The sequence below is a fragment of the Rhinopithecus bieti genome, unplaced genomic scaffold, assembly GCF_001698545.2.
Source record: "Rhinopithecus bieti isolate Rb0 unplaced genomic scaffold, ASM169854v2 scaffold_11787, whole genome shotgun sequence".
Classification (NCBI taxonomy): domain Eukaryota; kingdom Metazoa; phylum Chordata; class Mammalia; order Primates; family Cercopithecidae; genus Rhinopithecus; species Rhinopithecus bieti.
Genome location: NW_016806926.1, coordinates 438,014 through 459,856, shown reverse-complemented (window position 1 = coordinate 459,856; position 21,843 = coordinate 438,014). Strand labels below are relative to the sequence as shown.

Genomic DNA, 21,843 nt, shown 5'->3' with positions numbered 1-21,843 from the left:
AATATTTACAATATATATTAACTACATATATAGTAATATATAGTATTTGCTATATATATAGTAAATATATAGTATTTACTATATATAGAGAGAGAGAAAGAGAGTAAATAAGAAAATATTTTAGGTAAATTTACCTCTGCAAGATAAGTCACAAGATTAAACGTTGTATCTGAGAAGGAGTCATGCAGGTATCTGCACACAACATTGATCCAGTTAGAACAGTCTCTGGAATATGTGTGTGTACTGTACAAACTCATCATGTGTGCCAGATTGACAAGTGTTGGGCATTTTTCTTCTGCACAAACCTAGAAAACAAATAAAATTATTTCATTCACCTAAAATAAAGACACAAGTTTAACTTGATTTTATGCTAAATGTATTTGCTTAATGAAATAATTTAGATGTATATTGGTTTTAATGCATTTTACTTCAATACGTTAGAAAAGTGAAATGAGAAAAAAGCACAAGGCATTTTTCAGAGACTAGTAAGAGATAATATAGAAAGAGGATTAATGTCTTTGTGGGTACTAAATAGTATGGCCTTCTTCAGTCTGAAGATCTGTAAACTGTCTCTGGCAGAAACCATGTATGGTTCTGTGAACTCGGGACATCATTTTGGAATTGTTTTGTCAAATCCAGGATGGATCAGTGCACAAGCACCTACATAGGCAGACATAACTAGGGAATTCTCAGAGAGGTTCTGAACTGCTGTGACTGGGAGGAAATGCTTCAGCCTCCAGCTGTGTCTGGGGTGTCTCAGTAGAGCAGTCAGTTGCAAACAGCCTCAACATGTGTGACATAGTCAAAGGACATCATTGGGGCTCTGATAAAATTTGGAGTCCAGAATCTCCAATGGATGACAATCTGCATGGTGGACCCCAAACTGCTTTTCAGGAAATCACCTAAAGCTGCTCTAAGATCTTGGGTCAATCTTTTAGGGGCTACTCCAAAATGTACTGACTCTCAAGTTTGTTTGATACAATGTTAAAGAATCTGAACCAACTAATGTTTGGGGGGAATTTTACTGACCTAATGCACTTCTTAGTCTGTTTCCTGGGTTATTGGTGAGGATGTTCCCTGGCCTCTCCCAGGGGATACCTGAGCTATGCAGAACTGGAAAAGGGCCATGCTACTCTTACATACCAATCTGTCATAAAAGGCTAGCCTCCTTGCCATTTCTGCTTTTAGTTTGCCTTTTCCTTGTTCTTCTATGTTACTGATGTTTTATATGTGTTTTTACAACTACCTACAGCATTTGGTAAAGAAGCTGTCCTTTTAAATATATACATCTTCAACTTTCAAATGAATATCACTAATTTTGGTAATTCAGAAGATGTTTAATAGGCTTGGAGTGCCTCAAATTCATCATCTGGACATTACCATGGAACAAGCACAAAATATAAAGGTTATGCAACGCCGTGCATAGACTATTAACCCAGTAGTACCTGGGAAGTTATTTTATAAAATCATTAAAACCAGCTGATTTCATGCAGTAGTCTTTTACCCATAAAACAGACACCAGAAAGAAAAAGAAAAAATGGGTTGATATTTCTTATTTGCATTTCAAAATATAATAATTTAACATATGATTAAAATCACATAATTTTATAACTTCACAATTTGTTAAATTCTTTAAAACATAAAAAACTTTCCTGAAGAATAAAACATTCTTAGAGAATTCTTATATTCTTAAATAATTGTTTTAAGGAATGAGTTTTAAAAACCTATTTTTTGAAAAGGGAGAAAATTCCTTGGAATATATACTGTGCAGTTTAATAAGAGAACAAGTGACAGATTCAATTTTGGAATTTTTGAAATGCCAGGTTAAAATACGATCCAAAAGAGTGTGTTTTATAGCAAACTTTTGTAGCATACTATTTTTGCCATAATGAATCACTAAAGAGAAAAATATTTGTCCTAAGTGTTGCCTCATTTTGAAATTCTGTGCTCTCCAAAGGCACAAACAGTAGAACTAGGGATATTTGCATAACGAAGGAGCACATAATGGCAGAAAATTACTCTTGACAGCTATAAGTGAGAGAGTAATTAAGGAACCAATTTAATTCACATCCTGCAGGTTGCTAAAAGCATACAGAGAGGGAACCTTTGTGTGCTGTCCAACAGGAAGAAAACAGACTTAAAAACAATTTATGAATCACAGAAGACCATATCTGATTTCTTAAAAACATAAAAGAAATTTGGGAATTTCCATGGCCCTACTGTGGTCATGATATCAGCAGCTCGATATTCAAGGAGCTATAACATCCTTTAGGCTAGGAGGCCACACTCCTTAGTTATCTCAGCATTTAGCAGGCAGTAATCATTTAACGCACTCCAGTTGCTACTTTTAAATGCTTCTACTTTCCTTTTTAGGGGATTTATGCCTTTTGTTTTCTTGAAACTCCCAAGTAAACCAATATACATTTCCCCCCTAATATTTGCTTTCCAACCCCTCATATAGGGAAAAAAACTTTGTTTACACAAATTTTCTAATCATGTGTCATTAAAATATTACAATGAAAGTTTCTTTAATAAATTCTGTATTACTATTAGACTTTATTAATGCAAATACAGGCAGGTGGTTTTAGATGAGTAATGATTTCCAAAAGGCAATATTTCTAATAGTCATAATTTTCACCCTCTCTTGATATTTAATGTTCTATTGGATTAGTTTAATAAAACCAAGAATAAAAGACAACTTTTGGCTTATTTCCTCCCACCACCATTTCTATTAAAGAAATGAAGATGTTTCCATTAGCTAAAATAATGGCTCTTCTAAAATACATGCTTTTAGAATAATTATATTAAGAACCTTTCCCTATCTAATTTATTTAGAAATTTAATTGGGGATGGTGTTAAGGGCATATTTTATTAAATATTTTCATATCACTTATGAAATGTTATTTATCAAGATGTGAAAAGGTTCTTACTACTGCTAATGGGATTCATTGGGTTGCCAGTATTTTCTTTCTTTACTATGCTGGCACCTGGAGATAAATGTGCACTTAGCAAGCAGTACTGCAACCTGGGCCATGGAAAGGTGGGGTTTTATTTGGCTTCCTGCACGCTTGCTCTTTCTCCTTGTTAATCAAATCTCAGCTTTTAAAAAAAAATTGCTTACATAAAAGCTTTTTTCTGGGGATTTTATTTGCAGTTCTCTTACTTATCGTGCTATTCACTCACCTCCCCAAGTTCACCAAATTTCCTATTATATATATGCTACTTGTAAATTTATATAACTCCCTCTTAGAACTGTTCGCATTTTCAGTCTGAAAAGCCTTTTTTCCTCCAGACTCAATGACTGACCGAAAAAAGTTATGAATTATATTTAAGCAAAAGGCAGGCTGTTTGAGAGTTCCTTATTGTTCTTGAGAGGGGACTACTAAAATATAAAATGTCAAAATCACATTCTTTTAGCATTAAGGTTAAGAGCTATAATACTTTTAAGCAGATGTGAACAGATGATTTACAAAATAATATAAAATGTCAAAATCACATTCTTCTAACATCAAGGTTAAGAGTCATAATACTTTTAAACAAATGTTAACAGATGATGTACAAATAGCTACATTACTGTTTCTAAAACAGTATGATTTTGAAGGTAAAAGAGCCAAATAAGGAAGAGAAAAGAATGGAGTAGAGAGAGAAGATGAAGAGAAAGAGTGTTAAAAGGAAAAAAGGCAAACAAAAGGGACAGAGAACTTTCCAAATCCTAAAATATATTATGCCCTCTTCTTCCTCAGAACCTCTGCATCTATAATTTCTTCTGCCTAGAAAACTTCAAACCCTGAACCCCACTCTTTGCCTCTCATCCAGGGATCTTACTTTGGTTATTCCTATCCATTCTTCGATAGTGATCTAAGTCAGCTTAGATATCACTTCCTCTAGCAAGACTTCTGTTTTGCGTGCTCCTTGAGTATTCTGCCACCCATACTCCCCCCGCCCTGATAAAATACCAAATCAGACTCTCTAGTTACTGTCTACTTACTTGACTGTATTCCCCATGATAAAGTACACTATCTACTTTGTTTAACATGTATTTGTAGCATCTAACCCAGTGCTCAGTAAATATTTATTTGGTAATGAATAAACGAATGAATGAGAGACAGAGAGGCAAAAGTAGGGAAAAGAGCAGAAAAGACTCAGACTCAGAGGAGTGTTACTCTAATTAAATAATTTTATTTACTGTCATTTGAGCAGCTGTAACTTACACCATTACTATGCAAGTCCTTTATGTGCATAAAATAAAATTTAAATGCAAAATTCATACGGGCAGTGACAATAAAAGGATTTTTAAGAGATTTCCCCCTCCTTTAACATAGACTACAAAATAATTTCCCTATAGTGTTATCTTTCAGCATAACATTTGCTTACCTTTGCTATTCGACTAGCTGTTTCTTTGCAAAACTGAGTTGGGCTGTCAAAATGCTGGATTAAGTGAGGCAATAAGCAAAGGATGTTAAGAGGAAAGCCTATCAAAACAAAAAAAAAGCAAACAATAACCAATTTTATTGCACATTATTTTAAAAGTTAAAGGTTTTCTTTAGATGGTTCACAGAAACCATTTTCTTTTCATTTCCTGGGATACTCAATCTTCTAATTCTTCTTTGGCTTTCACCAAATAATTTAAGCTACCTAGCATATAAAAACTATGACTATTTGCAGAAAAGCAGAAATTAGTAGATTTCAAAACAAATGATTAGTTTACATTTCACTACATAAAATGCAAAGTGCTGGTGCAATTATATTAACATCACCTGACAATTGGGAAGGATCCACCAATGTATGTTTGGAGACAGAAATGAGTTTACTGAGGAGGTGCACGGTCATTTCTTGTGTAGATGCTGAGGTAAAACCCTTAAGGAAGAGCTGCTGAAGTCCTGGAAAATTAGTCCATTTCAATTTGCTTTGTACATTTTCAATCTTCTCTCGACTCTCTGATTTATCCAAAGGCAAATGGATAAGCAGTTTGTTGAGAAGCCTGAGAGCCAGGAGGTATTCATATTCATAATCTGATTCTAGTAAAGATGCTGCTATCCAAAAAATGGTGGCCATCAAGTTGGTAGGCTCAGTAGTGGACTGCACATCATACACTCCTTTCTCTCTTAGAGAGGAAAGGCTTCTAGTCCTTGCTAAACTACTGCTATGGTTTATCCGTCCATCCATTATATCCAGTGTGTTACTCCGCCGCCGGTCACCTCGTCGGTCACCAATCAAACTTAATCTCAAAGAGTTACTTCTTGCATTACTGTTATATCCCAAATAACTGCTATTATTAATGGGACTTGTGCTTAGATTGAGTTGTCCAGTGCTTTTCCTGTTAGCTGCATACTTGTTTCCCATTATAGGATCATGATATGAGGTTCTTAAAAAAGAAAGAAAAATAGATGAATGCATACCCAGTCACTTCTTTTGCTAAATTAATTTTACTTCTGAAAACACTGAAAAATAGTAACTGGTACCAGACAAATCATTTTTCAGTATACCTGACTTTGTTGAATCAAATTTCAGTTTTGCCTCCAAATTCAAACAAAATGTACAACAGTACCTTTTCTCCTGTGGCTAACAGTTTCCTTTGAGTTGAGATGAGGCTCTACTTGCTGAGAAAATTCTGCTATAGAATTCAACGTTAACAACGTTCAGCTCTGAGATTTAGGCATACATTAAGTTCAAAACTGACTTCATTTGTCTTATCCTCAAACATGATGGTCCTGATGTCCCTATTTCTGTCAATGACACTCTCTTTTCAAAAGAACTAAGCTCAAAAATTTTTGNGTCATAATTTTCACCCTCTCTTGATATTTAATGTTCTATTGGATTAGTTTAATAAAAACCAAGAATAAAAGACAACTTTTGGCTTATTTCCTCCCACCACCATTTCTATTAAAGAAATGAAGATGTTTCCATTAGCTAAAATAATGGCTCTTCTAAAATACATGCTTTTAGAATAATTATATTAAGAACCTTTCCCTATCTAATTTATTTAGAAATTTAATTGGGGATGGTGTTAAGGGCATATTTTATTAAATATTTTCATATCACTTATGAAATGTTATTTATCAAGATGTGAAAAGGTTCTTACTACTGCTAATGGGATTCATTGGGTTGCCAGTATTTTCTTTCTTTACTATGCTGGCACCTGGAGATAAATGTGCACTTAGCAAGCAGTACTGCAACCTGGGCCATGGAAAGGTGGGGGTTTTATTTGGCTTCCTGCACGCTTGCTCTTTCTCCTTGTTAATCAAATCTCAGCTTTTTAAAAAAAAATTGCTTACATAAAAAGCTTTTTTCTGGGGATTTTATTTGCAGTTCTCTTACTTATCGTGCTATTCACTCACCTCCCCAAGTTCACCAAATTTCCTATTATATATATGCTACTTGTAAATTTATATAACTCCCTCTTAGAACTGTTCGCATTTTCAGTCTGAAAAGCCTTTTTTCCTCCAGACTCAATGACTGACCGAAAAAAGTTATGAATTATATTTAAGCAAAAGGCAGGCTGTTTGAGAGTTCCTTATTGTTCTTGAGAGGGGACTACTAAAAATATAAAATGTCAAAATCACATTCTTTTAGCATTAAGGTTAAGAGCTATAATACTTTTAAGCAGATGTGAACAGATGATTTACAAAATAATATAAAATGTCAAAATCACATTCTTCTAACATCAAGGTTAAGAGTCATAATACTTTTAAACAAATGTTAACAGATGATGTACAAATAGCTACATTACTGTTTCTAAAACAGTATGATTTTTGAAGGTAAAAGAGCCAAATAAGGAAGAGAAAAAGAATGGAGTAGAGAGAGAAGATGAAGAGAAAGAGTGTTAAAAGGAAAAAAGGCAAACAAAAAGGGACAGAGAACTTTCCAAATCCTAAAATATATTATGCCCTCTTCTTCCTCAGAACCTCTGCATCTATAATTTCTTCTGCCTAGAAAACTTCAAACCCTGAACCCCACTCTTTGCCTCTCATCCAGGGATCTTACTTTGGTTATTCCTATCCATTCTTCGATAGTGATCTAAGTCAGCTTAGATATCACTTCCTCTAGCAAGACTTCTGTTTTGCGTGCTCCTTGAGTATTCTGCCACCCATACTCCCCCCGCCCTGATAAAATACCAAATCAGACTCTCTAGTTACTGTCTACTTACTTGACTGTATTCCCCATGATAAAGTACACTATCTACTTTGTTTAACATGTATTTGTAGCATCTAACCCAGTGCTCAGTAAATATTTATTTGGTAATGAATAAACGAATGAATGAGAGACAGAGAGGCAAAAGTAGGGAAAAAGAGCAGAAAAAGACTCAGACTCAGAGGAGTGTTACTCTAATTAAATAATTTTATTTACTGTCATTTGAGCAGCTGTAACTTACACCATTACTATGCAAGTCCTTTATGTGCATAAAAATAAAAATTTAAATGCAAAATTCATACGGGCAGTGACAATAAAAGGATTTTTAAGAGATTTCCCCCTCCTTTAACATAGACTACAAAATAATTTCCCTATAGTGTTATCTTTCAGCATAACATTTGCTTACCTTTGCTATTCGACTAGCTGTTTCTTTGCAAAACTGAGTTGGGCTGTCAAAATGCTGGATTAAGTGAGGCAATAAGCAAAGGATGTTAAGAGGAAAGCCTATCAAAACAAAAAAAAAGCAAACAATAACCAATTTTATTGCACATTATTTTAAAAGTTAAAGGTTTTCTTTAGATGGTTCACAGAAACCATTTTCTTTTCATTTCCTGGGATACTCAATCTTCTAATTCTTCTTTGGCTTTCACCAAATAATTTAAGCTACCTAGCATATAAAACTATGACTATTTGCAGAAAAGCAGAAATTAGTAGATTTCAAAACAAATGATTAGTTTACATTTCACTACATAAAATGCAAAGTGCTGGTGCAATTATATTAACATCACCTGACAATTGGGAAGGATCCACCAATGTATGTTTGGAGACAGAAATGAGTTTACTGAGGAGGTGCACGGTCATTTCTTGTGTAGATGCTGAGGTAAAACCCTTAAGGAAGAGCTGCTGAAGTCCTGGAAAATTAGTCCATTTCAATTTGCTTTGTACATTTTCAATCTTCTCTCGACTCTCTGATTTATCCAAAGGCAAATGGATAAGCAGTTTGTTGAGAAGCCTGAGAGCCAGGAGGTATTCATATTCATAATCTGATTCTAGTAAAGATGCTGCTATCCAAAAAATGGTGGCCATCAAGTTGGTAGGCTCAGTAGTGGACTGCACATCATACACTCCTTTCTCTCTTAGAGAGGAAAGGCTTCTAGTCCTTGCTAAACTACTGCTATGGTTTATCCGTCCATCCATTATATCCAGTGTGTTACTCCGCCGCCGGTCACCTCGTCGGTCACCAATCAAACTTAATCTCAAAGAGTTACTTCTTGCATTACTGTTATATCCCAAATAACTGCTATTATTAATGGGACTTGTGCTTAGATTGAGTTGTCCAGTGCTTTTCCTGTTAGCTGCATACTTGTTTCCCATTATAGGATCATGATATGAGGTTCTTAAAAAAGAAAGAAAATAGATGAATGCATACCCAGTCACTTCTTTTGCTAAATTAATTTTACTTCTGAAAACACTGAAAATAGTAACTGGTACCAGACAAATCATTTTCAGTATACCTGACTTTGTTGAATCAAATTTCAGTTTTGCCTCCAAATTCAAACAAAATGTACAACAGTACCTTTTCTCCTGTGGCTAACAGTTTCCTTTGAGTTGAGATGAGGCTCTACTTGCTGAGAAAATTCTGCTATAGAATTCAACGTTAACAACGTTCAGCTCTGAGATTTAGGCATACATTAAGTTCAAAACTGACTTCATTTGTCTTATCCTCAAACATGATGGTCCTGATGTCCCTATTTCTGTCAATGACACTCTCTTTTCAAAAGAACTAAGCTCAAAAATTTTTGATTTCTCCTCCTCCCTCACATCCAATTTTTATTAAGAAAATATTGACTGAATGCTTTTTATGTTTGCCAGCTGTACAGAAAAGGAAGGAATGTTAGACAAGTCTTTTGAAAGAGGGGATAGATATGTAAATGGATAAATTTATAGCCTGTTAATTGCTATTATTAAAACATGCAAAAATCACTGTGAGAACCCAAAGGATGGAATAATCAGCACTATCCTGAGGGAGTTAGAAATGCTTAGCTAGGAAATGACATTTGGGACGGGACTTGAAGGACTAATCAATTCTGGGCTTTCAAGGCAGAGAAAGTGGGGAGAGAGGCTGCTGCAGGGAGAAGGAACAATATGTGAAAGGTAGGAGAGCCCTAAGGCTCCCAGGCAGCTGGGGAAGCAATAGGATGCTGAATGTGGCAGGAATGAAGTGGTGCAGCAGAAAGATCTCCAACCAGCACATTAGAAGAACAGCACTGCTAAAATCAGCACTTGAATTTTTCACAAGTCCTCACTGTCTGTGGCCCATCTCCCACAGAATGGTAATCCATATAATTTGGGTGGTATTGTGCTTACTAACAATATTAGAATTTAAAAAGTTATAGCTATATGTAGTTAGCTATTCAAGTTCTCTATATGTTAGATTGCCTGGTTTAAATTCTTACTGAGAAAGGGCAGAAAGAAGATCATAATGCTTCATGGTTTCAGCCAACGTATCAATTGCAGATTCCAATGTGAGAAGAAGCTCAATCACAAATCCCTGGAGGGAAAAAGGCAGATTTTAATTAATTATACTCTGGAATAAAGAAACTGCAATGGAGTTCCTAATGGGATTTTAAAACAGAACAAACTCTATATTATGTTACAAAATGATTAAACTCTTGAGCAACATGATCTTGCTGATTGATGCAAACTCATCAAATTAATGGTGTATAAATTGATTGTAATGGTGCCACAAATTTACTCAAAATTGCTCAGGTCAGAAATCTAGGAACCATCCTTGTTTCTTTCACATCTAAACTGAATCTACCAGCAAGTCTTGAAAATATTACTTTTGTTTGTTTGTTATTTGAGACATAGTCTTGCTCTATTGCCCAGGCTGGAGTGCAGTGGTGCAATCTTGGCTCACTGCAACCTCTGCCTCCCGGATTCAAGTGATTCTTCTGCCTCAGCCTCCCAAGCAGCTGGGACTACAGGCGTGTGCCTGCACACCTAGCTAATTTTTGTATTTTTAGTAGAGACAGGTTTCACTATGTTGGCCAGGGTGGTCTCGAACTCTTGACCTCAGGTCCACCAGTTTCAGCCTCCCAAAGTGCTGTGATGATAGGTGTGAGCCACTGTGCCTGACCGAAAATATCACTTTTAAAATACACACTAAAAATCTGACCACTTTCCTTTACCTCCATAACTTCCCTCAATCTAAGCTACCACCATTTCAGCTGGACTCCTAACCTCCTGACCTCTCTTGCCTCCACTCTTACCCTCCCTACAGATTTCACCCCAATGTCAGAATGAGTTTTTTAAAAGACAAATCACATCCATCACCTTCCTTCCCTCAAAATATCTGAGTAGTTTCCCATCAATTCAGAGTGAAGTCCTGCCTCTCACCAGGGCTTACTAGGCCTTACATGATTTGAGCCTACCTGCCTCATCAATTTCCTGCTACATATCCTGCAATGTATTCTAGGCGACACTGATTTTCTTGACCTTCCTCAGAAAAGCCCTCTACTGCTTCTGCCTCAGGGTCTTTGCACTTGTTAGTCCTATCTTCTTATGCCTGAAATGTTCTTTCCCAGATTGTAACAGAAACTACTTCATTTCAGTATCTCTTCAAAAATCACCTTCTCAGATGGACTATCATATGTAAAACAATTCCTTCTCCTTTAATCTTATCATCTTACTATTTTCACATTATCAGTAGGATAAATTATGTTATGTATAATTGGAAGACTAAAGGTTTGTTTCCTTCAATAGAATATGAGTTCTAGAATGTCACGAACTTTGTCTCATTCATCACTGTATCCCTGATGTTTATAACAGTGTTAATAAAATCATTTGTCTGTACAAACTGAAGTTCTCTAGTTCAATAGTTCACTTATCTTAAAAAATAAAATTCAACGTTCCACTTTACATTTAAATTTACCTTCCTATCTTTTTTACCTTATGATCATCCCAGGTTAATATCTGGAGGGGGGCGCTGTGTGAGTGGGCGAGCTTTTTCTGATAGGCACTAGAACAGTTGATTTAATTAGTAGGTTATCAGATATAAATGATAAAATTAGCTTTGGCTCTTAATTCTTTGCCTGCTCAACATCTGACTATAATTCTAGATGCCCATTATCTTGCTCTAGCTATAGCAATCTATATTGACAATAAATCCTTGACAACTAGTAGCTGCTCAATAACTGCTGAAACAATATAAGGAAATACCTGTGCATCTTCTCCTGGATCCCCTACAGTTTCTACAAGTCTGGAGAGAACATCAGAAAGTGTAGTTGCAGTCAGAGGCTGCTTTAGGGCCCTGAAAATCTGAAAGGATCTCCCAGCATAGTGTCGAGAAGAACAGGAAAGTGCTGTTTGCAGAGCAACTTCACTAAGATGATGTTCCAAATGAATTGCTTCTGTGAATGCGAAGGAAACAAGTAGGTTGTTCTTGTTCTTTAGAATACTATCGGGGTTATAATCAGAAGTGAATCATTTTAAAGCTAGTAGCTAGCACACTACCTAGCAAACCAGACTGGCACTCACATTTTATAAGTCAATGCTTTTTCTTTGATTAAACTCCATTTGCATTTCAGATGACCCTTTAATCTTTACAGAAGCAATGCTTGAGACCAGGGTTTCTCAACCTTGGCACTACTAACCTTATAAGCCAGAAAATTCTTTGTTGGAAGGGCTGCCCTGAGCAGGGTATGATGTTTAGCAGTGTCTCTGGCCTCAACCCACCATATACCAGTAGTAACCCCTTGCTCCTAACCCATAATTGTGACATTGTCTCTAGACATTGCCAAATGTCCCCTAGTTGAGAACCACTGCTCTAGATATATACAATTTGACTATGATTTTCAGAATGTGTTAATTTTACATTACTGAAGACTGTACCAGCACAAAATTTTTTTAAGTTTCCCATTTCTATATATGTCTGTTTAATGTAATTTTTTTCATAATACGCAATTGTATTGTAATTTTATGATGCCATCAAACACAAAACTAAGGAGCCCAGCATTTCATAGACAGCATTCTCATTTTTAAGTAACTTAATTTTTCTTCAGTGAAAACAGATCTGTTATCATTAAAAAATTAAAAAAGAAAACGTCTAAAACTTTTAGACGTATCACAATATCAACTATTAACTTTTTGCGAAGCATTATCAGAAACTGGCATCACATTAAAATGTCACTAACATTAAATATTATTTAAAATATTTCTTAAAAGATACCTGAGCTTGACTGCTTAAAACAGAAACCACATGTTTCAAAATGTAGTTAACTGTTCAGCACTCTTTATGCTAGGATTCTTGGCAGAAACATCCTCATGGTTCCAAAGGGGCCCTCTTTTTCTGAAAACAGAGAACAGATGTAATTTCCTTGGATTTTCACTTGTGATTAACAGTTGTACTCACACTTGCCTAAATTACGCCTTCACAATTAGAAAGGATGGTAGTTGAATAAATAGGTCACAGTCTACTACTACTGCTTAGGCACATGAATATGTAATGATCTACAGCAAGGAGAGAAAGATCTCATTTCAGTGTCTACCATTACACCAGTCAAATTCTCTCAGAGGTAGTAGAAAAAGATGTCAACTTTTGCCAAGTGAGAAGCATATTGGTTACTGCTTATGTGTTCCAGGTCAAAATATAATCTGTATTTACACTGTAATGCAAATAAAATAATTTGCTGGTGAAATGCAATGAGAATAATTTACTAGCTAAAACTACAGGGAAAGTTTAGGGCAGAATAAGGTCCCCTTGATTCTTTCTTTAAAATGACTTTGTGTTCTCGGCCACCACCTCGGTTAAGCTCTTTATTAACATAGGCCCAAAGTGCCCTGAGAACCTGCTACGCACTTCTTCTGGTTCCTTCCACCTCTAATGCATCCTCCACACTGTTATGGGGCTGATTTTCTCCACATATTTATAAAATGCTGCCTCCCACTGTCCCCCCAGCTTAATGAGTTTCTATATAATCTACAACCTTATGGCCTGGGCTTCATGGCCCTCCAGTTTGAACTCTCCCAAGCTTTCCAGAATTGTCTAGAACAACTCTCTTTTCTCTGCATTACAGTCAGAGTGGATTCCTCACCATTTCCAAACACACGGTTTTCTTGTGCTCCTGTGATTTTGTTCTTGCAATGGAATACCATGCCCTTTCTCCCACCTATATTCCTTCTCTACTTATTGAGCCTTGCAAAGAGTAGACCATAAATAAATATTTGATGATTGAATGATAATGTAGCTAATAAAAGTTAAATATATATTCAGATAATACTGCATTCTTTTTGGGCATAAAATAGCCAGATACGATTAAAGTCCTTCCGAGGTAATAACTGCACTGGCACAAAAGAAGAGTCTTTGATTGCATCCTAATTTTCAAAATACTGTGCAATACAAACCTGTGTATTTCACATCAATGGCATTTCAGAAAACAAAAATATGGCTCGTAATACCTGACCAATGAAAGAATGACTTAACACATACACTGCTGGGATGCTAAGAGCTGCCAATGTTACCTTGAGGTAATGAATTCCATGAGGGTTTTGACTTTTCCATCCTGCTCCACTGAGATGTCAACCTCATTGAGGATAGTGGTGTGCAGATGTGAAATGGCAGCACTGTTATTTCCTAAGCTGATACTAGAAGAGGTAGAACTTGAGCTAAGCCCTGAGTCAGTCATAGGGGAGGGCTGGTAATCAGGTATAAAATCGTTAATGCCTGCTGAAAGAGAAAGATCGTCATGAATACCTAAAACATGAAAGAATCTCACAAAATACCTATAGAATTAAACTGTCATTCCTTATAGACTCTATGGGACACATGAGGAAATCTGTCAGTGCAAGGTGATATGAATCTGTGCTCCTGCTGATCCTCATAAACATCAAATTACAGCAAGTAAGTTTTGGGGCAAACATCGTTTCACAGCTTGAAAACTTAGCAATTTGGATGTACTATGCAGTCCTCTGCCGCCATCTGCTGAAGAAACTTGCAAGTGGCAGTTTCCTAATATTTTGGCATATTTTGTCAACATTGCTTGTCAGTCACATTTCTACAACATGAACTGATTTTAACTTTTATGGAAAATTTTCTACAATTTTGATCCATTTTCATTGCAGAAAGAATCATCTATCTGAAATACACATAGTGCGTCAATTATTTTTTAAAAAACTGTTAAAAGGTTATTACTAATGCCCATATTTACAAATTGGTAAGAGAAGCCTTAAAAACAAACAAGCTATGGAATTTTGAAGAATGGTGCCTTAATACAAAAGGCAGTAAACTTCATTCCATTTTCTTTCAATCATAGTTTTAAAAGGCTAATAAGTTTCCTAATAACTGTTTCCTAACTATAGGATTTTAAACAAGTAACAGAGTTTTAACTAGCTTTAAAATTCATGACCCTGTATCTGATACTGTATGATTAGAACAAAAAAAGGTTGTTTTATTTCAATTTCAAAAAAAGTTTCTAGATCACCTGTCACTAGCCTGATGGTACTGATGAATGAAAGAAATAAGTTAGAGTTATAGGATACAGGAAAATATACCTTAAAAGTAAAAAAGAAAAATTAGCATTGAGAATGAAATAAACCAAATTAAGTCTCATTAATTTGGACTTCACTACTTCAAAATGTATGTTTTTAATGCAGTAAATATAATCACGTGAATAACAAAATTTAAAATGCCTTACTTTATCAGTTTTCAGATCCTGCAAATAAGAGGAATCTAATACAAGCTCAACATCTTTTTTGTAATTTGTCCTCAATATTAAGCACTGTTTCATTATGTCTTCAACTTCATATTCATAACTTAACTCTTGTGTGATAAAGATCCTTCAAGGTAATGCAGATTCAATTATTTCAGATTTGCTCCCTTCTTTTATTAGTAAATAATTTAAATGGTACTTAAAATAATACAACTACATTTTAAAAATGAATAAATTTCAACTTTTATTCAGTTGACTTTCTCTAATGCAGGATTCCAAATTAATAAAGTATAATTCTACTTGCAAATTGTACTTTTAAAGCAAATACCTGTGAAATTATAATCTAAGTGTGCAACTTGTTTGACTGTAAGCACCCTGGGCTCATTAAACTCCTTGTTCCTGAGAAGGACAGAAGCAACAGTTCGGATGTTACTTTTGGGTCCCATTACTATTAATAAGTGCAGAAGAAGGCGTTTACAATGTTCATACACCTCAGGGTGGCAGTGGTCAAATCCTAAAAAGGACAGTAGAAAAACATTATCAATAAAGAGAAATAATGAGTATTCTTACTATCAAACTCACATTTTGCAGAAAAGGAGGGATTATATGAAAGATTTCAAGGAAGGTGACATATTATATGGTTTTTTTATTGTGCTAGAGTTCTTATATGCTTTTACAATAGCCTATTGTCTTATAGTACTAGGGAGACTCAAGATAAGTTTAAATGTGTTTCATGTCTAAAATTTAGTGACCTCCTAAAAATTATTACTGTTACATAACACAAAAAATTCATGGAAATGAATTTTTTTAAAAGGCAGGCTTTTTTGTATACTTAGCACGTAACAGAAAGTACATGATTAACTGAAGGAAGGATGTAACACACCAACAGTAAGTGTGCACATCAGGAAAATTTGTAAGGAGATGGCTATTTGGACTTGCTTCAGGAAGCCAATCCTATAAGCATCAAATGTATTATAGATATGATAGATTCCTCATGTTTGCTACAGAAGGCATGATGGAGTTTCAGCTGTAATAATCAGGCTATCCAATAATCCAATTCTTTTGGGAAATACTTAGAACCTATTTCAACTTTTCATTCACTCTGAAAGTTTCCAATCCCCAGAGGTAAGTTAATTTGACTCTTGCCACAGCCACAGAATTTTTCCTCAGTACAGTATATATGTGTTTGCGTGTGGGCAGGTGAGGCCATAAGATAGGAATAGGAATGGGGGGAATAGACATGTTTGTTTGTGGTTAGAAGAGGTGCCACAAATAACTCCCCAAGAGACCAGAGGAATCATAATGAAAAGTGTCATGGAAATAACATAAAAATAACAGGAAACAGAAACATGTAAAAACTGTCATAAAACCATACTGCTTTTAAATTATCATAAAATATAAAATGAAAGAATTAGAACCAAATATTTATTACCTATAAAAATTGCATGAAGAAGAAGATGCAGGTAGCTTCCCCATTCCACCTTCACACTATGATCAATGATCAGATCAGTCAAAAGGATCACTGCTATGTTACACCTATGACAAATAAGAGTTTCATTAACGTTTTACTAGATCCTGGTAAACCTAGAGAGAATTTGGTACAAAATTACTTGAAGATTTTAATATCACATTTCATGGAAAATACAACTTATCCAGGAAAAGGAGGAAAAACAAATACAGCTGAAGAAAACATTAACCATTAAGTTAAAGAGATAGAACAGAACATAAGGGCTAAGGGCTCCTTGAACTCAGGAGCCACATTTTCCTCATCTTTCAACCTTGAGACTTAGCACACTGCTTGCCACAGTAGGTGTTCAATATATGTTTGGTGCATTAATACATTTTGAAAGAATGCAGTAATTGCTCTATTGTGATTTTGCTAAGTAGAATTCAACTCGATGCAAAATAATAGTGCCTACCATAGGAAAGCCATATTTTTTAGATGTAGTAACTGGGTCCCAGAAAGGTCAAGTAACTATGCCAGACACCCAGAAAAGCAGCAGCAGAATTAGATTTAATAATATTAATTTTATAAAGTTAGAACTCTGAGTTTTTCAGATTTCTTAGAACACACTGATCTATGTTGCAGTATCTCCATAAAGAAGATTGCTTTTATTCTGTGTTGTCAGATAGCACAAAGAAAGCCGACAGTGTTCAGCAGCAACTTGGTGCATATGTAAAAGGAATGACGCTGTAGTCCACCTGTGAAGAGGTAATCCAGGTGATGACGTTTCAGGCACGTAATCCACCAGTGGTGACCAGCAGCCTCCAGCTGGTGGGAAGGGCAGTGGCTCTCCTTGGTTATGCTCCATCACTTTCAGTCGCCAATTAGAATAAAGTGGCATTGAATCACCTATCAAGATAAAATGATCTCATTTTCTACACCATCTAATTTCTGCCAATATAAGCAAACTCTATTAAGATCCCAACTATTTATATAGTATTAGAAAGTGATAAAAAAAATTTCCCCCTATTTCAACATATGTTTGCTAGGAAAATCTAGGCACAAATATTATCAAATTAAGCAAACCAGGGAGAGGGAGAGAGAGAGAGATCAATTTAGGTTCCACTCTGTACGTCAAAGCAAAACTATATTAACACTTCATCGTGATTCCATCAGTGATGTTCAAGCCAGGAGATCACATTATTGGAGAAGCTGCCTTGTAACAAAGGGCCTTCTGGTAAGTTAATTCAGTTCTAAATATCCTGAGATAGGGCCAGCACAGCTCCATCTTGAAAGGAACTCTGCTCTACCACAGTGGGGCTGCGGGGTGCAATAAAAAATGTCAGGAAATGTGAATTCTGTGTGACGTGGGTAAGTCACTTAACCTCTCTGGACCTCAGTTCCATCATGTGCAAAATGAGGAGATTGGACCAGATCATCTTCAGTGTCCCTTCCCAGTCTGAAAGCCTGTGCTTCTATGACACCCTACCTTAACGTTATAGCGAAACTTGGGTAGATTATTCACTTTGCAATTGCCAAGGGACAATCTTTTTAGGAAAATGTGAATCCATGCAGAAGGAGCAATCCTGCTAAAAAAAATCAGCCTGTTTCCAGTATTTGTTCTATGATGTTTCCTGAGAACCAGTTCTTATGTTCCTTCTGATTTATCTATAGGAAACCTGTGCTTTAAAAAAAATTTCACCCAATTACGTTGCTTCTTAAAATCAAGATGTTTCAGATTATGTTGGAACACCACTAGTGGCAGTTAAATACGCTTTTTAAAAACAATTTACTGAAAAAATATATATTTATTAACGTTAATGTAATTAACAATACACCTCACCCTTATAGTTATATTAAAAACGTTTGGAATTTATTACTTTTTTCTTCTTCATAAGATCCTCCAGAGCTGCTACTGTATCGGGATTCTAGTCTGTGATGTTGCCGATTCAAATGACTGTTTAGTCCACTGTAAATGTCCAGGTGCACATAGCTATGGGAATGATCACTGAAGTTAGTCACAGTTGACGGTGCAATGGTATTTATACTTTATGTTTCACTTTCTATATTTAAAAAAGGAGGCCAGATGCTGCCATGGTTCAAGCCTGTAATCCCAGCACTTTGGGAGGCCAAAGCAGGCAGATCACGAGGTCAGGAGATCGAGACGATCCTGGCTAACACGGTGAAAGCCCATCTCTACTAAAATACAAAAAATTAGCCGAGCGTGGTGACGTGCACCTGTAGTCCCAGCTACTCGGGAGGCTGAGGCAGGAGAATTGGTTGAACCTGGGAGGCAGAGGTTGAGCTGAGATTGCACCACTGCACTCCAGTCTGGCAACGGAGTGAGACTTCGTCTCAAAAANGTACACAAAATATTAACAAAAGTTTACTATGATATGTATTAATTTCCACCTTATAATCCAAAAGCTTAAACTTTTAATCAGCTATTTCTACCTAAAATAATATTCTGGCATATAAAACAGGTGGAGTAAATACCATTCATATAGGTCTAAAACTTTAAGCAATACAAAAAGTGACTTACCATATACCACCTATTTATACATTAGAGCATATAAAAAAATCTAGCAGGATAGCATCTTTAATGTTGAAACTCTCAATGTGGAAAGTTTCCAGCATCGAATTACATTTTTTTCACTTGAATTTTAACGCAACAACATCCACATTTCAATGCAGAAAATATCATTTATTCCGATGACAACCAGTATCTGTCAAACTGAACAGCTAATAAAGAACAAAGAAGTACTTACCTCTCTTCAATATTCTCTTTAATGGGCTTATTATCAGGATTGCCATCTGTGGGAGCTACCATTGTATTGCTACTGGAAGTAGTTCCTGTAATCAAAGACAAAGCAGTACTCGTGAATCTACAAACCTGGAATAACCCAATAAGAACAAAAGATCTCAAATTATAGATATCAAAACTTAACTAAAATGAGAGCAAAGTCATTTTAAAAAAGGAATGTACTCATAATTACCAAAAGGGAAAGGAGACAAGACGAACAAATTTTTGGATGCTAGAATACAAATGGACAATAAGTAATTAAGTGTTAAGAAGGCTGAATCCAAAGGTGGTGGTGGGGGAAAATCAAGAAGCTGCCATATTTATACTGCTGAACTTCCAAAAGGCTCAGGGACGAGTAGCATCAAGAACCTCCGGAAACAGGGGTTGAAGGTGGTGCTAAAAAATAGGAAACGTGGCTGAAAGTCAATCTATTTTAGAAGTAACTGGTTCCCCAAATCTACTTTCTTGCCTCTTGCAGCTGGGTGGCTGTCTTTCCCTACTTCTAGAAGTCTTTTCTGATGAAAATCAGAAGATTCCTGAACTAGGGCACGCCACATACTCCTGAAAGAGGAGGCACCTTACAAAGAACAGGGGCATTAAATGAAATGAAAATGTACAGGCTAAAATTTGAGACTGCACCCCCAGCTACATCCTTCTCACCCCACTGGGCTTCCAGAAAGTTTGAAGACTGTGTATATGTGTGTGTATAAATATATACAATCCAAAGGGGTGTGTGTATATATATTCACAGACACACCCTCTGTTGGCAAATGACTAGAAAGAGTTTTCTCTGGGGAATCTGATAAATCTAGGAGAAAATACCTACAGACATTGGCTTCACTGAAATCACGGTACAACAAAGGACACAGTCAACAAGTTCCATATATGCTTATAGAACTTATTTTTTTTTTTAATATCCTACTCTTTATGAAAAGACAGATCTAGAATTGGTAGGCTTTTGAGAAAAGTTTTATCAAGACAAAACAGCAATGTAGAGAAAATGAAGACTTCTGCTGGGAGAAGAAAACTTTGTAATTGTATCAGATACGAAACAACACGCCAACCATGAAACAAGAATAGGATGCTACTTTAAAAAATTATAATTAAATGAAACTTTGGAATTAAAACATTCTAGCAGATATGAAAAATTCAACAGAAGCATTATTAGACATCTCCTAGAAAACAAAAGGACTAAGTGATGAAAATGGATGGTAAAAAATAAATTATAAAGAGATAATTTAAAATATTTCTAGTTTTACAATGTTATTAGCATGCTGAAAACATTTAAACTGAGTAACAAAGAGTTTAACAGAAATTTCATCTACAATAGCCTTTTTACTATTTTGAATTTCATTGGAGGTTCTTCTATTAGGAACATAGTTTCTTCAAACTCAAAATATTATAATAATTTTAATATATGCACATACATATAAGTATATATATATACACACACACATACTCAGTTGATTGGATATGATGTATAATATATACCCAAATAATTATAATGTGAAGTTACACAAATAATTTCAACACATAAACATTTTCTAAATTTAACATGGTAATTATACCCATTAAAAAATGCATGTGTTGGCTGGGCGCAGTGGCTCATGCCTGTAACCCCAGCACTTTGGGAGGCCAAAGGGGGTGGATCATGAGGTCAAGAGATTGAGACCATCCTGGCCAACATGGTGAAACCCCATCTTGACTAAAAATACAAAAATTAGCTGGACATGGTGGCGCACACCTGTAATCCCAGCTACTTGGGAAGCTAAAGCAGGAGAATCACTTGAACCCGGGAGATGGAGGGTGCAGTGAGCCGAGATCATGCCACTGCACTCCAGCCTGGTGACAAAGCAAGACTCTGTCTCAAAAAAAAGAAAAAAAAAGAAAAAAAAAAGGTATGTGTTATGCAGGGAATAAATTTATATTAAATCTCTGAATAAGTATGTAAATATTGCTTTTCTGTATATTAATACTTATATTGTCGAATTGCTTTCTCATGAGGATTTACAAAGTCTTATCAAATTAATTACCATACATGACTCACATTTGCTTTTGTTTTCTCAACAATAATATTTAAAGACACAATAAACTCTTGTTTAACAATTATGTTAAGCTTCTCTTTCAATACTGAGGAAGATGTGTTTTTTTCAATAAATTTTATTGCATATATCTGAGATTCGTAACAAGATGTTATGGGACACAGAGACCCTAAAATGGTTACCATAGTGAAGCAGATGAAGATGCCTATCATCTCACACAGCAGTTTTAACAAATTTCTCACCTGAGGTGACAGAAGGGATTTTATAGCTGGAAGTGATGCGATAATACGGGGGATTATCCATGTGAGTGACCCCTGAACTGACAGGATCGGTCAGCTGAAGCTCACTCACCAGCTCTTCTAGTAACTGCATTGTTTTATCTCTACCTAAATATACAATGACCTTCTTTACCTGTCACAAAAGAAATCATTCAGAAAAGAAAAGCAAAGTTTTATCTCATTAATTTCTCCTGAGACAAATTTTATCAGAGTAAGTTCAACTTTAAGTGCTAGATGAATAAACACAATCTAAATCAAAACTGGCACTGATCAACAATAAGACATTAATCAGCTTTATCAATACTGTCCTCCCTCTAACTCCCAACATTACATCTAATTAGGATGAACTGAACATGTTTAGTGGTTTCCACTTTATGCACTTTCTTTACTTTTTTGCTTTTTTTTTTTTTAAAGCAAAAAAAAAAAAAAAAAAAAA

General features: G+C 35.5%; 1 protein-coding gene across 1 annotated transcript in view; it reads right to left on the bottom strand.

Moving 5' to 3' along the window:
* Positions 1-21,843, bottom strand: part of FRYL (FRY like transcription coactivator) — a 294,438-nt gene that overhangs the window by 43,325 nt on the left and 229,270 nt on the right. The window contains 15 exon segments of the mRNA XM_017878697.1: positions 135-305; positions 7,538-7,635; positions 7,920-8,527; positions 9,588-9,682; positions 11,353-11,543; positions 12,362-12,382; positions 12,385-12,399; positions 12,402-12,481; positions 13,654-13,858; positions 15,169-15,354; positions 16,273-16,376; positions 17,043-17,193; positions 18,165-18,277; positions 19,053-19,137; positions 21,372-21,540. Of these exon segments, the coding sequence (XP_017734186.1) occupies positions 135-305; positions 7,538-7,635; positions 7,920-8,527; positions 9,588-9,682; positions 11,353-11,543; positions 12,362-12,382; positions 12,385-12,399; positions 12,402-12,481; positions 13,654-13,858; positions 15,169-15,354; positions 16,273-16,376; positions 17,043-17,193; positions 18,165-18,277; positions 19,053-19,137; positions 21,372-21,540 (2,292 nt within the window).